Below are 17,489 nucleotides of genomic sequence, written 5' to 3'. Positions count from 1 at the left end.
CATCCCCGTACTGCCCGTACGCCGTGGGGCTGGTGTAAACCCTCCATGCTTCTTTGCAGTGAAACTGCCTGCCTGGTGCAGTATTCCTGAGAGGGGCCCAGGCTGGTGGCAGTGCTGTCTCCAAAACTCAGCAGCTGGCAGCGACTTGCCAGCTCCTGGAGCACGCGAGCATTGGCCTTGGCAAGTGATGTGTGTGGCACAGGAGGGCAGCTTTATACTTTTCCTCACGTAAGGGGATTGAATTAACGTGAGTAAATAATTAGAAGCAGAGGGACATCTAGTGGTGCGAAGTACAAACGTCCAGCTAGTTTAGGGGTGGTTTGCTTTGCTAATCTTGTTTCTAAAGCTGTCTTGAGGATGAGGGCAGCAATACAAGAGCAGTGATTGCTCCTGTCAGGTTATGAAGAAATATAACCCAGAAACCAGTGAGGGTGGAGAGTTGTTGTCCAAGGGCAAGGTGTGAGCCAGTTCGTGGCACACAGGCAGTAGCCATACAAGCCACTGCCTCACAGGCGCAGGCTGAGTTGTTGTCTTAAAACCCACCAGGAGTAGGTTCCAGTGCTGTATTTCAGTATTCGGTGATGTGTTTTGGTGTCAACAGTGTCACCAAAAAGTTCTTCACCTCAGCTGCGATTCCACAGCCCTGCTGGGGAGGGCTGGGATGCTGGTACTCATGTTGTCTGTCTGCTGACTCCAAGCTGCTCCACTTCAGGGAGAAACATTTCTCACAGTGAAATTGGGCCCTCCTGTCACTGCAGGGTTTATGCTCTACTGGAGACGCAGCTTGATTTAATTGTGCACTCCTGAGCACTCCTGTTACATGTGTGTGCCTGTGTGTATGTACATTAGTGGGCAGCACTGGAATGAAGATTATTTTTTAAGTTGTAAGTATAGCCTTATTAAACTCTACAGACAACAGCAGTTCTTTCAGATGTGTGAGCTCGCATTTAAAGGCAAGTCTAGTTCTTACGTAATTATGTACACTTTAATTTGATCAATCTAACTTAAGCTGAGGCTTGACAGATTGAGAAGTGTGTCACTGGGTGGTTTTTATCTGAGCGATAGCACCAGTGCTCGCAAGGAATCATGACACGTGTGTACATCTGCATCATACCTTCAGCTTTGCAGCTCAACTTTTGCAATATGGACTGAGCACAGAGCTGTGTTGGGCATGGTCACTTTTCCTGGCAGATCTGTGCTTGGAGATCACTTGTGACATGTCTGTTTGGCCAGCATCGTTCAGTCTGAATGTTTTCATGAGGGTTTTTTTTTTTTGTGTTGTTCACCCTCCCCACAACCATGCCAGTTGCCCCAGTTCCTGTGAGGTCAAATGATCTTCTCTTCGCATGCCCTGAAATCTATCTCTGTCATGTCAGACTTAAGGATATGCACTATTTTAGATTACCCCTGGCCAGCCTAAGGTTTGTTTACCTTGGGCTGATTGGCTTTTACCAGTAGCAAGCCCATCATTTTGCTAGCTCCAAGTTTTAGAGAATTTGTTTTATGATGTCCTGCAGCATCCTGAGATTTCTGTTAGGATGAGCTCATAAAATTAAATTCCCATTGCTCTGTGCAGACAGGAAAGGTCAATGAAAGTAAAAGTCACAGCAGCACGAGAAAACTCTTCCTCCTCTGTCTCCTGATTAGACTTCATGTGCCTTCTCTAAAGACCAAAAGAAGGGTGAAGCTTTTTTCTTACCTGCAACTGGGGAGGGTATGTAATGATTTGCAGTAACGATTAGCGGTATGGTAGCCATCCTGACAGGGATGAGCTTGGAGAATCACAACCTTGCTTGACATTTTACTGAAAACTTGATGAATGGTGAAGTGTCCTTTGGGTTTATTTCTGGTTTTGTTTGACTCCCATAAGGAACAGCACCCATAAAAGCTTTTCGGCTTGTTTTAACTTTTTGCCTTCCAGGCTGGAGTTTGCACCACAGTACACAACTGAGTTTACCTTGATGGACTATTCTGTGCTGGATGGCCCTTCAAATTAGCAAATAGAAATTGTTCATTTCGCTGTAATTACTTTGGCTTGGGTTTTTTTGGTTTATTCCTAAAATTGTTAAATTGTCTTTTTTGTTTGTTTTGCTTTGGTTTTAACCCTTTACTTTTCCACAGTTGATTTGCACTTTTGGTTTTAGTTCTTCAGTGTGTGAACTGGCTCCTTCCCCTGTCGAGTGTGGATAGCTGCTGCCTTTCTGGTTGTGATCTCATCCTTTTTCTCTCCCTCTTCTAGTTCCCTTGTCCCTGTCTCGTACCTTTGTTGTCAGCAGAACAGAGTTGTTAGCAGCAGGTTCTCCAGGTAAATCCGCATGCTTCTATTTTCACCATTGTTGTGACTGCCCTGATGCCATAAAAAGTCAGCTGCAGTCTGTATTTATCTGACCCCTTTGCTTGTTAGGGAGAAGTCCAGCACAGAGTTATACCTCACAGGTAGGTATCCTGAACTTTACTTTATGGTAACTGGTAGCAACACGGCAAAGCCATCAAAATGGGAAGAACTAAAAACACATTGAAGAAAATGGTTTTGGTGATGCGTTTAAGTCCTTGTTTCTCTTGTGTGCACTGGGGGATAATTAGGAGGGGAGATTTTTTAAAAGAAGTTATTCTTCCCCAAGCTGAGGCCTAAAGATTTCTGAAGAGAATGCATTTGGTAGAGGAGAATGTCTGCTGCTGCTGAACTGCCGTAAAAGGAAAACTTCTTTAATGAAAGAATTCTTATATTCTCATACGGCTAAATTCTAGGTTTGCATACAGCCTGGCCATTTTAATTCCTCAAAAGCTTTGAGCTTTGTGTCAGTGAGGTTAATGCCGTGGACCAGCACAGTGATTTACTGAGTGGATGGATTTGCAGTGGAATGTGCAAGAAGGTTGTGGGACCTCCTGTGGGGTTTTCTGGTTCCCGTATCGCTTAAGAACTTTCCTTGCTGAATGACCAAGTTGATTGACATAGAAATCCCTTTGGAGAAAGGTACCAGTTGGGCTAAAAAGAGCTCTGAGATGAAGTTAGGAAGGGTCAAGAACGGAGCTTTGCAGACTCTGCACGTGTAGAATAGTTGGGAAAATGGAAGCCCATCAAGAAAGTCTGTAGGAAGGGCAGAATCCTAAAATAATTTGGGCCACAGGGAACATATTTCTTTTTCAGATTAAATGTGCCTTTCTCTAGGCCTAAAAGCAAACAAGATAGTGATATGCATACTTAATTGAAACATGTCCTAAACATTAGTACATATCAGGCATTTCATAAAATTTTGCCATCTGTTTCCTGTATTTTCCCCCTCTTCTTTTTCCACTTTTGAAAATGTATTTCACCATCAGTCCTTAAATTAGCCTCATGCGCATTCCAAACAAACTACAGGTTGTTGCCCTGCGGGGGATTTTTTTCCTGCTCTGTTAAAGTTTCCTGCTGCTAAACTTCAAAGAAGAGGGAGAAATTTAATCTTTCTTTAATTAAAGTACCTGATGGCTTTCTTTTAAGCTCGGCAGCTTTGATTATCTTTTTCAATTTGGTTCTTTTGTTTGCCAGGTCTTCTTTTTTTTTTCCCCCTTTTCCTTGCTACAAATAAGTGTACACTTTGCACACGCAAATTGTTTCCAATATAAATGCCAAGCATATTTTCCTAGCTTTCTCCCCAGTGAAAGAAAAAAAAAAATCAATAATGGAAAATTACAATGGGAAGAGTCTCCTTTGAAAGGAACTGCTATGGTAAGCGTGGTCACTATGACAATGTGGTACCAGTTCAATAAAACTCGTATCTGCTGCTGCGTCCTTCTGGAAAGGATTTATCCCCAAATGCATGAGACAGTTGACTTGATATTTGTCTTGTGGTTTGTGCTCTTTATCCTCTGTATAAGAAGGTGAGATGTATGGGGGAACCTGGGTAGAAAAGCTCTGTCCAGATCTGGGCTGGGCTGCTCAGGGGCTGGCAGGGCTCTGTTCTGCAAACATGGACCTGTCTGCTATTCCTTCTGTCCTCTGCCCTTTCTGTATCCTTTGTTCTTCAGTAACTTTTCTCCCTGACTTGTAAGTGGTCCAGAAGTGATGCCATTTCCCTCAGATTTTTAGTAATTATCCTTCTTTATTCTGTCTTTTTGTTTTACCTGTCCTTTTTTTTTTTAATATATGCTTTGTCATGTTGCTTTCTGTCCCACTTTGGTTTTTCCTTACTAATGTACTATAAGACCCCTGGTGAAAGGGCAGATACAAGTCAGGTTAGTGTAAAGCTGTTCCAGATGGAAACCTTTATCCTAAGCAGCAGTGATGCTGTTCTTGTTACACACAGCCGTATTTTGCGTATGCAGATGGGAAAGATGGGACAAATTCACTCATCCTTCACAGTGCCTGTTCTCCAGTGGGAATGACAGCATCAAGCTCTGTGTGCAGATAGAGCTTTGGCTCCTGGCAGCAGTTACTGCAGCCTGCTGTGGTTTTCAAGATGACAAGTCAGTATGGAGGAACACCTTGCAGACCTCTGAGTGCCTCCCCCTAACCCTGAGCTCGGTGTCGCCATTGGGACCTGCATTGATTCCATAGTGCAGAAATGGCAGAAAAGTTGCCAAGTTGTCAGGACCTGTGTTTTTCTGTTCCCTTTTTTAAAACTGAAGGAAAAGCAACGTCTGATGCATTTTACATGGGAAACAAGAAACAGGGCAATTCTGCCATGCATCTAGAAGCATTTAAAGTATTAGGTTTAGGAATGGCTGGTTGCTGAGACATAGAAGAGGCTGTGTCATTTGTGCAAGAGAGATTATATTTACAGTTATATAAGTGGCAGAGGTAGGGTTGAGTTTTAGGGACCTTTTTTTTCTAGACAGAAGTTTATATATAGAAAAATCTTCAAAAAAGGATTTTAAAAGCTTGCAAGGATGCCGTTGCTGCTCTGTTTGAGGAGGTGTTGTATCTTAGGATTATATGAAAATGATCTTTCTGCTGAGAAAGAGGCGAGTAGCATAGTTTACATGGAGTTCCAGTTTAGGCAGGCTGAGTGAGATTTAACTGCACTAAGATCCAGAAATCCCCCAGTCCCAACAATAGTTCTTTGATCGTTATGTACTGTGTGTACACCCAGGGAGAACCTCATCTGCAGCAGGGCTTGGGATTTCTCTTAGGATATGTTTCTGCCCTCTTTGGTCACTGAGTTGGTGGAAGCTAGGGATGCAAAATGTCTGTGGCTTCATAAAAACACATTTACTTGAGATAAACTGTGGCAAATCACACTTGCAGGAGACAGCATGAAGTTTTCAAGTGAAGGTCAGTGATGGAAAATGCTGTCTCTTGTTTACTCCTTTCCTGGACACAATTTTTTCTCTGTAGCATGGACTGTTGCTGCTGTTTTGCTGGCTGGCATGTACCACATGAAGCTTTCTCTCCTTTGCTTAGTTTTTGCCCCTTCAGGCACTAGTGGAAACATTGTTGAAGTAACCCTCACAGGGACTGCACTCTGGTCCACTGAAGAGTTTTGTCACTTATGAGCTTGAAAATGTCAGCTCTAACTCAAGGAACAAGGCGTATATAGGTACCAGGTGGAATAAAAGGAGATAAAAATTAGCTGGAACTGACTGAAAGGTCTGGTATGGAGTATAAATCATTAAGAAATGAAAAAATATATTAAGCACAGTCTGATTATCAAGAGTTCCTGTAAGGGAGCCATGGGAAGGTAACTTTCTCTGGTGGTTACCATTCTTCAGCTGAAGCACCATGGCCAGCTGTCCATAACGTAAGCCAAACCAGGTTTGTTTAAGTCATACTCAGTGATGTTGACTACCAGCTCTGGAAATGTACTCTTTTTCAGGGTAATTTGGTTGTTCAGCTGCATGTCTAGTTATGAGTAGATTCAGTATTGGTGTTTCTTCTGTTCTACATCATGATTTATTATGTCCTTTGAAACTGGTGACTTTAAATGTTTTCTACTTCGTTTAAGAAATCTCTCACTCTTGCCCATTTCTCAGCTGAAAACAAGTCTCCGCCTCGGCCCTGTGGCTTGAATCACTCAGACTCTTTAAACCGAAGTGATCGCATCGATGCAGTGACACCAACGTTAGGGAGCAGCAACAACCAGCTGAATGCGTCTTTCCTCCAAGTGTATGTTCCGGATTACTCAGTGAAAGCACTCACAGACATTCAGTTTGTCAAGGTAGGAAAAGACCTGGAAAGGCCCTACTGGAAAGCTGGGCTTGGCTGGTAGGATGGAGAGCCTGGGGAAGGGAGGTCCCTCTAGAATGCTCTGTAAGTAAATAGGATTATGAAAGCAGACATTTAAAATCAACTTTCAATGACTTTTTCTCAATATCTACTGACCATTGATTTGTCTTCACTGTTCCTCCTATTTAGGCCTGTAAGTAGATTGGTCACTAGGTTTCTGGATTTCAGGTCCCTTGAGGGAACATTATAGAAATTAATCTCTCTCTGCTTTTAGTCGTGAAGGACGTATCCTTGTGAAGCCTTTGGAGCCATCCAAAATGGAGACCCTTCATTATCAGACAGTGTCCTTTTCTAAAGGCTGAGACATTTTCTGTTGGTTGCATTTTTTATTCACTTTTGATTTTGGTTTCAGTTTGGGGTTCTTGATCTTACTTTCCGACTTGTCATCTTTCTTCTGCTTGGAGAAGTATTGGACAGTTTTCTTTATCTTTAAACTTCACATGTTAGGCTCATGTCTCATACTATCAGTGAGTTGCTGCATGAATACAGCTTTGTCCCCCAGCATGGTGCATCCCACGCTGAAATGTGTGCAAGTCCTGTGGGATAGGATATCTAGCTGAGCTGAGAAACAGCTAGTGCTGGCGTCAGTTCCATCCCAGCTGGGAGTCCAGGGAAGCTGACGTCTCATGGCCAGAAGTTGACCTTGATGGTTTTCTTAAATTAAGTGCACATTTGCAGTTTCTTTGGATGCAACTCAAATTATTTGCAAACTCAACTTCTGTCAAAGTTAATTTGATATTAAGGATGTGGAATACAATAGAAATACTAGAATGCTAAATCGGTTGTTCGCAAATAGTAAGAGGAGAGTACAGTCTTGCATTCAAAACTTGACAGTGTACTGGTTCAGGCCTTCAAACTTTAGATCTGTAATTATTTATCACTGAGCAAGTGATTCTCACGACATATTTCAATGGCCTACCTGCTGTACAGAGCAGCTGCTCATCTTATGCTGGTTTATGTGGAGTCCTTCCAGCTCTCATTGTGCTCATACTGAGGCTAATGAATGCTAAACTCTGGTGTCTCTGCAATCAGGCTTGCACACTTCTATTTGTCTTGCATTACACATAGGACAGAGTACTCAGCGTTAGTGTTTTCACTGTGCCACAGGGGCATTTATTCAATTAATACCTTCTAAACCAGGAGTGTGACCTGCTAATGCATGTTTGGATTTTGCTTTTGGAGATGTGACCTGGTCCATCTGACTCTCTCCATTTCCAGTCCCTCTCTTGGGTTGCTGCTGAAACTTATGGTGTTCTAGAAGTCTTGTTTCACGTCTTCCACCCTCCTGCCTGCTGAGATAACCTGCTGCTGTTGTAGCACAGGGGTGCCAGTGCACGTGCATCTTGCTGCCTGTCCTGGCTGAGAAGGCTGACCCAGAGGAGTTTCCAGGGCTGGTTGCTTGTGGCTCTAGAAAGAATTCTTCCCTCTACCACCATATGCAGATGTATGGGGCTGTAGGCTTCCTTGCCTTAGACATCGTGGGCAGTAACACCCTGCTCTAGGCCAGCTCCTGTCATAAGTGTTCTGCTGAGTGCAGCTGGCTCTTGCAGAGACCAGTGGAAGACTTCATGGGTTGCTAATTTGGACTCATTCCTATAGAGATCTGTCTTTTCTAGAATCTAATCTCTCTGTTTATCAGAATAAGGCTGTAGCTCCTGCTGCATTTGCTGGCCCAGAGAAGAGCAGTAGTGCTTATACCCCTCTGGCTCTGTAGAGACTCTTAGAGCCTCACCAGGAGCTCGCTGAAGTTGGGAAAAAGACTTCACTGAACTCTGGTTCTGGCCCTAAAAATGTGCATGGTTAGAAGGAAATGGAGATTAAATCCCTGCCTTTGAACAGCATGGTCGATCACACAGCTCTGTGCTTCCACCCTGTCTGGAAATGACACCATGCTGTGTTGTTGAGTTGGGATGCTCTAGGCTTGCAAAGCACAGGGATGTTTTATAGAAACAGGAAAAAAGTATGATCATCTGGAAAGGGAAGGAGGGCACTTCAGTTTCTCACTGTGTCCTACAGGAGACAAAAGTGTGACTGGCTGTTTTTGTTCCTTCCTTCTGTTCTTGGAGCAGATATCAAGACAGCAGTACCAAAATGCCCTGATGGCATCCCGGATGGACAAAACACCTCAGTCCTCGGACAGTGAAAACACTAAAATCGAACTGACTCTTACGGAGTTGCATGATGGTTTGCCGGACGAGACAGCAAACCTGCTGAATGAACAGAACTGTGTGACTCACAACAAGCCCAATCACAGTATGCACAGTGAAGGAGCCATCTAGGAGCTGACTCCCCACAACCCACCCATCCCATCTCCTCAGCAGGACCAGCCCTCGCTCCTTCCTGCCTCCTCCCCGAGTGTGAACACTGTTAGTATGTGCTTGCGACACTGTGCTGCATCCAGTGTTCTGAGACCAAAGACTTTTGCGTCCGTTTCGGGAGCAGAAGAGGAAGAAACAGGAAGAAAGGAGCAAAGAGCAAGACAGAGAGACTAAAGCCCCAAGCGTACTTTGGGAATGGTGAGCCACCCTTGAGAACGATGAAAATATTTCTTGCAAAGTAGAATCATGTTTATTTTTTATCTGTATTTTTGATCCTTGTTGGGTTTTTCCTCCTCAGACACATATGGAGAAGTTTAAAAGTTACTCCAGTTATTTTTTCAAGAGAGGTCATGTTTTTAAAAAGTATTTTGCAGAGTTTTAAATTGTTTCTGTCCCTCCCCAACTTCAAATGGGCTCTGTCGTGGTTTTAAGAATTGGCTCCAATGTTCTTAGGCCTCTTTTCAACCTCTCTCTGGTCCTTTTTGTTGCCCTATTGAAGAAGTTAGTAACTGGTACTTGTATGTATTTGTGTCCTAAGAATGACCAAGCTTCAAGGAACCTCCATTTTCAGCCACCGGGAGGGTCAAGGGATGAGGATTATTACATTCTCCCAGTTAGGTTTCAGGGAAGGAGTGATTACTTTGCTATTTAATGATCTCTCAGATTTCAGAAGGTTTCTTTATAAAACAGGCAGAAGCATTGTTACATTTACAATTTTGTAACCTCCGCAAACTTTGTGTATGTTGAAGATGATACTGGGTGGAAGGAGTTAATTCACCAAACTGCAGTCTCATGAAATGAAAACTGGGCTTAATTTTCTGTAGTGAATTAACGGGTGGTTTTTTTGTTTATATTCCTGGCAATTGTGTGGTGAAGTAATATGTGCACCCTAAAATTACAAGATTGAAGCACTGGTGTGCTGTAGCGGTCTGCGCACCGTTACCTTGGCCAGGAAAGACATGTGGTCTTCACTAAATAACAGAGAGCATCAGTCCCCGTCCCTCCTTCGGTCTCTAGTATTAACACGAAAGATGCTGCTACAGTTATGCCCAAAGTACATTCTCCCGGTGACAGTAAACCTCTGCTAGTGCAAGGATGGGCTCTGCTGAGGAGTCAGGACCATCCTGTCCGTTCCAAGGTCTGACAAAACTTTCCGGACACAAGTGTATTGCACTTCAGGGATTCAGAGAGGTTTGCTTCCAGGTTGTTCCCAGCCACATTCTTTCCTTTGAGTGGATTCAGAGCATTTCCTTCTCTCTTGCTCCTCTTAACAGCCATTTTAGGGATTACAATGGGAGCAGAGCAGAGCGCCTCCCACCCAGTTGCTGCTAATGCAGGACACCATGCGCTGGGCAGCAGAAACCAGTTCCCCCACCCTAAAAACTTGGGTGTGAGCGAGAGGCACCCCGTGGCAGTTGTGCATCACACATTCCCACTCCCACAGATGGAGTCTAAGTCCTCAAATAAGAAAAATTCCCCACACACCCCGATCCTCTCCCATTCCAGTGCTGTCTCAAACAAAATGTGAACATTGCCCTCGGTATCTGGAGAGATTAATAAATCAGGCATTGTGGTTTCTCTGTTTTGAGACCCTTCCATGGCCCCAGGCTATGTAGCATTTCCCTTCTTTTCTTTACACCTGGCTGATCTCATCTGGCCCTCAAAGAAGCCCCCAGCCCCAAATGCAACTGCCAGAGCTCTCTGTGCCTGCACGCCCGCCCCATCTTTCCTGCTTGCGGGCTGGGGAAGGCACTTGCCCCAAGTTCTTGTGGTCTGTCTTTGTGAATTGTGGCTGGAAAGGTGCAATATTTTGCTGCAGGGATCTCCACGTGGGAACTTGGAGTGTGCGGCATCAGAGTGATTGGGTCTGTGTGTGTCTATCCTCCTGTCTCTTCTGGTATCAGAAAGCAGCACTAATTTTTGCTGTCCTCCCCAATGGGAAAGGTTTCATTTCTCCCTTGGAGCCACCTGTAAGGATGAAGTCCCCACAAGAGGGCATAGAAATTGCATGGTATCTAACTTATGCTCCCAGTGAGGAGGAACCGGGAACCTCACAACCTTATTCTCACATTTAGCTTTTTATTAACTAGTTTTGAGTCTCATCTAAAAGTGTTTCCTTACTCTGCATCCTCGCTCTGATGCGCGCCAGCCCACCACTGCCAGGAGCACATGGCTCAGCAGCAGCGTGGGCTGACTGAAGCCCTGCTCGTTCCCGGAGAGCTGCTGGTATTGCACTTTTCTCACAAAGCAAAATGTTGAGATGTTACAGCATTTGTCTTTGGCGAGTGACTCACCTCGCCAGTTTTTATCTAGCGTTGCTGAATGTAAAAGTTTGTCAGAAGCGTTTGACACAGTGGTGAACTCGAGATGCAGTATCCATTTTGTCAAACCTGCCGAAGGAGAGAAGGCTCAAGTCAAGGCGGCTCTCTCTCTGGGATGAGGTTGCCTGCTGGATCTGACTTCTGCTTCTTATGGCAGGTTATAGGTTTGTTTCAGTGTCTTGTTTCCCTTTAAAAAAAAAAAAAAAAAAAAAAGGCAAAAAAAAGCACCAGTTTTTCCAACCAAAGCCATGTGATCCCAAAGCGAATACCTCCTGCTTCTGCCCATGCTGCACTGTTCCAAAATTTGCAGGCGATTTTTTGCATGACTATTTTTCATCATTTGTACAGATCCAGTAATGGAAAGTGAAATAATTTCCATAAAAATAGTTGATTATAGATGTGTTTCATATGGAAAATATGTACCTGACCCAGAGGGGTTAGGAGCTGCTACTGCTAATTAGCTTGAAGAGCAAAGCATGGTCCTCTCCCCAGAGGGGAAAGAAATCCAGTTTCCCTGTTCTCAGGGTATTTACAGTTTTACTGTTTAACAAATGCAAGGGGTTCCCTGCCCTCGTGGCGGGAACCGTCACAAGCAGAGGAGCCCAGTGCCCAGCTCAGGATCGCTTCTGAGCCTCCAGACGGCATCTGCCAGCGCTGGGGCTTGGCTGTCCCGGCCGCGATGGAGATGCCATTGCATCTGAGTCTGTGCCCTTGCAGGGGCTGTTGTGCCAGAGCAGGGCTGCTTTTGCTGCCTCACTGGCTGCCTTTTACATGGGCTCAGATGCCGTGCAGCAGAGTGCTGTAAGGATGCGTGGCAGGGCTGCCACTGCACAGGGCACCAGCTGGTGGCTTTGGAATTGTTGGACTTGACCTTGGACCTTGGCAAGGCTTTGACTCATAGAAAGGATACTGCATCTTCCTATGTCAACTCCTACTGCCGCATTCGTGCCCCTGATCCGTCCGCCTCTGGGGCAGGCGGACGATGGCTGGTTGGCCGGGGGAGGCTGGGAGGGCATCTAGCCATGGTTTCTACTGTCAATACAATTTTGCACAAGAGTTCTTTGAAGTGAGGTTTTCAACACTAATATCTTAAATGCACAACTGTGAATTATAACTTTTACACTCCGGTTGGTTGAATTTCCTTTAAACGAAATGAACCTGAATCTGTTGTAACTATGATTTATTTTTTTTTTTTAATTCTGTGTATTGCCAAATCTTTGTAAAGCGTGAAGGAATGTTCTTGCTTTCCAATGAGAATCTTTCTCCAAACGAGACTGACTCTGGTGACATGGAGATCATATGAAGCACGCTAGCTCTGAGTGGAGAGGGGCTGAGGCCTTAGCAAACCAACCCCGGCCTCTCTGTAGACCCCAAGCTCAGACCCTCCAGAGTTTACTAAGTGTTTGTTGTTTTATTCCCAGCTTGTCCTCTCCCTGAAATCCCTGTGCAGCTGCAGGCTGCTTCCCCAGAGGAGCTCAGGACAGGGTATCCTGCAGAGGGATGATGCTGGCAACGTGTCTGGGGCCCAGGGGCTGGCGTGGCTGGACAAGGTGCTTCACCCATCAAGCTGCACAGCAGAGAGCTCCACAGGGCAGGTCCTTCCACCATTCTCTGCTTCTGCTCCAAACCTATAGTCGTGTGTAGTTCCCTCTCACACTCTTTTTGACCCTGCACACACTCCTGCTCCAGACTGAGCAGGGATGATGCCAAGAATGGTGTGGGACAGCTGGAGGTAGAGCTGGCTGCTCAGGGCTTGCAGGTCTTCGGCCCCATTGGAAGAGGGGTCGGTTAGTCATTCACATTGTACTTACTGTTCTGTTCCTCCTCTCTTCCCCTGGACTTAAATCCCTTTTCCTCACCACAGGGTTACTTTTCTTTGATTTTTTTTCTTCTTTTCTTTAAGTGCCTTTTTGTGTGGGTGGAGCTGGCAAGAGTAGGAGTCTCAGGGTATGCCTCTTTGCGCTCACCTCAGACCTGGAGAAAGCTCAGAGGGAGCAGGGTGAGTTGCCTGTGATGGTCCATGGACATCACCTATTGCTGCTTCTCAGCCTTCAGGGCCCAGCTTGGATGAGGATGACATTTTGGCAGTGGTGGTGTCAAGCTCTGGCTCAAATCAGTTCAAAGAAAACCAAAGAGGTTGTGTTGTGCAAGGGGCTCCTTGGGCAGCGGTCGTGCTTCCTGTGATCTCTGCAGAGCTCAGCCGAGGGGCCTAGGGGTGTGGATGGCACAGAGCAGCGCTGTCTCCTCACAAGCATCCTGTGTAAGTATCCTACGTGGTGAACACAACCGTGTTCTCCAGGACCCTTTGGGAAATGCATCTTCCTTGTGCTGAAATAGACTGTCTCTAGAAATCATTCCCACATGAAAGATGTACCATGTTTTATATGATACCTAATACACACATCTGTAGTTTTAAAACTAGTACCTGTGTACCAGTTGTCAAGTTATCCAGTGTCTGGATTACCAGTAGAAAACTGGGGCCGGGGGTGGTGGGGGAGGGTGCTGCAGAGAGTACTTCTTGTTGTGCTGCTAACGAGGCTTTGTCCCAAAGGTGTCTGACCAGCGCTGGGGGGGTTCCTGCGTTTGTACTGTGTGCTGCCATGTGTGAAGCTGGCACAGAGCAGAAAACCAGCATGTGCTGAAAGGCTCGGTGCGATACAGAGCCGGGCTTGCTGCTTGCCCCACTGCCTGGCTCTGCGCTGGGGCTCTAAATAGACCCGAAGAAGTATCTTGGATACTGAAAGTTGTTTGGCCCAACAGTAATGATGAGCTTAACTAACGTGACCAAAACCTGGGCACCTTTTCATGGCACGGAGCGGAGAGCAGCCTTCGTCCTGACTTGACCAGCTGAGAGGACAAGCTCTATGCTACAAGCAGGGCTGAGAAGCCACCTTCATCCCTGTTCCCTTGTTACACTTGGTCCATTGGTTGCAGGTCTCTTGTTGGTGCAATCTCTGGCGGTACTGGCTTCACTGTCATGTGTCAGAAGCACAGGGCGTCTCGGAGATGTCCATGGCTTCCCAGAGAGCTCCCCAAACTGCCCTGCTCAGTGTCTTACTCCTGTCCCAGAGCCTGGCTTCATGCTGGGTCGTGTTCCCCCATGGTGAGTTTCATGGCCATGTCCGAGGCTTTGTTCAGGCAAGGGGACGCTGTTGCTGCGGGGCCAAGGCGGTACGGTTGCGCTTTTTGGTCTGGTCATCTGTATTTACTGTTCCATTAGAAGCTGGATGCTGAACCAGTGGAGGCCAGCACATTTCCTAGGAGAAAGCCTGGGATGCCAGCTTATCCCAGCACCCTTCCCTGAGCTGCAGGGACATGAAGAGGAGGTGCTGGAAAGCTGCCTCCAGCCTGTGGCACGGTACAGGTGGCAAAGTGAGGGCTTTCACAAGTCAGTAGTGCTGAACTCAATCAAAGTGACATCTCGTTATCCTGAGGTCAGGCTCTATAGTGGTTTTGCCCCTTAGAAATGCGGTACTCAAAGGTGCTGGTTGTCTCTCTCCAGCTGAAAAATGTTTTTCTGCCCTCTCCTGAGGTTCCAGAGGCACTGTGTTCTTCTGAGCAGGGCCAATCACTGGGATCCCACAGGCAACAGTACCCTTGGCTGCTCTTGCCCCTGCTGCGCAGATTTCAGGCTAATGAAGTGCTTGGTGCTTAAGCTTCCCCTGAGCAGGAGAGGTTTGGCTGTTCTCAACAGCAGCTGCCTGTCATAGAGCCTGGCTTGTGGTTTGTTTTCTGTTGTGAGCCAAACAAGCATCTGAAAAGTGCAGAGGCTGTGGGTGGCTCTGAAGCTCCGGAGGTGAATTTGATGTCTCCGTTGTCTTCTCCTCCTGGCAGCAGTGCAGCATTTGGTTGGTAGCAGGGCTTGTTGGGGAGGAAGGGTTTGTCCCAGCATTTAGAGCTTGATGGAGCAGTCCAGCATCCCATTTCAGTTGTTTGGATACTACAGAGCTTTGTTAAAAGGAGGGGTGTTTTACCCTCTGGGCATCACTGTTTTCCAAACCCAAGAGAGTAGGTGTCGGATGAGTAGCCTGGATCATAGGCCTTTAATTGGAAGTGCCAATATTGAATTCATGTCTTCTGGATTTGCCCAAAGATGGATGTGGGAGAGTGGAGGGAACTCCTGGTGAGCTTCTCTGTTCACAAAGTGTCAGGCTGGCTGAGCCTAGATCAGATCTACTGTCATTCCTGCTTTCAAGTCTCAGGTCCCAGCAGGCTGGGCTGGCCTGGGCTGGTTTGGCCAGTGAGTTTTTACCCAGAGTATGTGCTCTGTCCTTCTGTGTCATGCTGGTTTAGATTGAGCAGTGTAGCTTTCTGTGGCTGCTGCACTCACATTGGCCGTGGCTGTTCCTCTGCTCTTCTCCCTGTGATTTGGTTGAGTTTGCAGGAGGAGGAGGTGTTGCAGTCGGGGATGGGCAGTGTTGTGCCTGTCCCGTCTTCATTCCTCACTCCAAGGGTAAGCGATGCTGCTCGAGGGACTCTGCCTTCCTTGCAGGCCACGTGAAATTTGGAGTGGAAACCCACCAAGGACAACAGCGGCAGGTGCTCCAGTCCCATTTGATCCATATTCTCCTGAGCACAAGGATGGCTTACAAGCGATTCAGGGTCAGGCCATGCTGAGGGGCCTTGGCACTCTTGGCGTGTGCCTTCTTCAGCACAGAGCCAGCCTCAATACCCAAATCGCAGGGCAGGTGCCCAGATGCCAAACATTGAATCTGAAAGCCCGAATACTTGAGAAGCGTCCCTGGAAGCCGTGGGTGGCTGATGCCCGGCAGCCGGAGGCCTCGCACCAAACCTTTCTGCCACGGCCAGGCCCTTCCCGGCTGCCGCTGGCTCAGATGTGGTGGCTCTCCCTCCACAGGGTCTTCTCATGGCTCCAACCCCGTCAGCCGCGCCGCCAGCTATTCCCTGCGTCCCACCTGCCATTCTACGTGGTCTTTGCAAATTGTATCATATTGTACATGACTTGGGGTTTCCAGAGTTGTAGTTTCTGACTACAGTATTGCCGTGTGTGTACATAAACCTGAATAAGCACAACTGAAATCCTGAATGAAGTGTATACATTTCATAACTGATTGTCATACAAATGGATTTTATAATTATTCCGATTTTGTTGTAGATTTCCAATCTTTCCTATTTATTTTGTACCAGATTTATTTGTATATTTTGTGATTTTGTTTAAAAGCATTTTGTTTATTTCTATTCTTTTTAGATAAATGATGATTTTTTTTTCTGTTGGACATTCCAGTTTATGCATTTTTCCCTTCCTCCACGCTCCCTTCTCATTTCCCAGGGACGGCTTTTGGCATGCGGGTGGTGGGGCTGATGTCGGTGATCCTGGACCCAGGTCTCTGCAGCTCACAAATTGCTATTGGCACCTCTGCGGTCTTTCATCTCCACTTCGGCTGTCAAGAGCCCTGGAGAGGCTGGATCCTGTTACCCTTAGAACCAGGTCTTGCTCTTCGCTTTGGTGGGTCTGGGCCCGTAAGTCCTTGAGGCGGGGAGGGCCGTGCCGGTGGTTTTGCTGACCAGGAGCTGGGAAGCTGGTGGCAACTGCAAGCAGCTGACTTTCTGAAGTTCCCTCAAGGGTGAGGGCCTTTTTCTTCCACCAATAAAAACCGCTTATTTACATCTACTCTCCACAGATGATGTTTGTTTGTCCAGAAGCGTAGATGCTGTCTGTCCATCTCTAATGTATGTTGCTGCTGGCAGAGGTCAGCTCCGTTGGATGGGAGTTGCCAATGGAGTGGGTCTGGCCGTTCCTCTGCGTTAGGGGACTTTGGCAGCAGAGTTGTGCGGAACCTGCAGTGACAGAGTGTTATTTCTGGGCAGGAGAGTGAGTCTGTGCTTATTTACCTGCCCAGCTCTCCAGCTCCAGGCCAATAGAGGAATGACCCACCTTTTAGTGGGTGTCAGAAATAGCCCTTTTCTACAGCTGTGTCACTGTTCTGCTTCATTCACTCTCTGCCCTCCTCACAGGTGTTGTTTGGCCCCTCTCCCTGTACAGGGCTTTCTTTCCTCGCTTAGCCCTGGAGCCACCAAACCCTGGCCAGCAACTGGGGCAGCGCCTGCTCCAGCCTTGCGGGGATGGGAGGGAGGGGGTTGCTACACCCCATGAAGCCTCTGTCCCTATTCGAGTTCCTCACGGTGGCCCTGGACCTCGATCCCCAAGGTTGTGGCAGGACAGTGAGGAGAGAAACAAGGACTCTGAGCCCCGGCAGTGTGCGGAGGATGGTGGGATGCTGCAGGCAGGATGGAAGTAGAATCAATGTGGCAGCAGCCTTTGGGGCTGTCTCTGGGGGTGAACAGCAGTAGGAATGAGGAGCAGGGCAGGAGAGCACAGGGCTTCTGGGAGGGTGAGGGAGAGAGGCTGGGTCTGTGCAGGGAGGCAGGAGGGGTGCTGGCTGCCCAGATCCAGGCTCCAGTGTGGCAGCAAGACAGGAGCTGTGCCTGAAGGCAACACCTGGGACTCAGTGTCCTCACAGCTTGCGCAGCACCCAGACTGCAGCAGCAGGGCTGGGAGCTCCTCGCTGAAGGCCAGTTCTCCCCTGTTGTGAGTCGTGCTCAAGGTCACCCTTTGTACCTACAAGGTGTTGAGTCCTGGTGGATGATTACCCCCGCCACACTGCTGCTGCATCGCTTGGTCTG

At 47.1% G+C, this 17,489-nt stretch overlaps 1 protein-coding gene across 1 annotated transcript in view; it reads left to right on the top strand.

Annotated features, from left to right (window-relative positions):
- The window catches only part of CNNM2 (cyclin and CBS domain divalent metal cation transport mediator 2), a 123,643-nt gene extending 106,713 nt beyond the window's left edge, over positions 1-16,930 (top strand). The window contains 3 exon segments of the mRNA XM_009561483.2: positions 2,240-2,305; positions 5,953-6,137; positions 8,275-16,930. Of these exon segments, the coding sequence (XP_009559778.2) occupies positions 2,240-2,305; positions 5,953-6,137; positions 8,275-8,484 (461 nt within the window). The 3' untranslated portion in view covers positions 8,485-16,930.
- The last annotated feature ends 559 nt before the right edge of the window (positions 16,931-17,489 follow it).

The sequence above is a fragment of the Cuculus canorus genome, chromosome 7 (genome assembly GCF_017976375.1).
Source record: "Cuculus canorus isolate bCucCan1 chromosome 7, bCucCan1.pri, whole genome shotgun sequence".
In the NCBI taxonomy this organism is placed as follows: Eukaryota; Metazoa; Chordata; class Aves; order Cuculiformes; family Cuculidae; genus Cuculus; species Cuculus canorus.
This window is presented reverse-complemented; position numbering and strand designations above follow the sequence as displayed.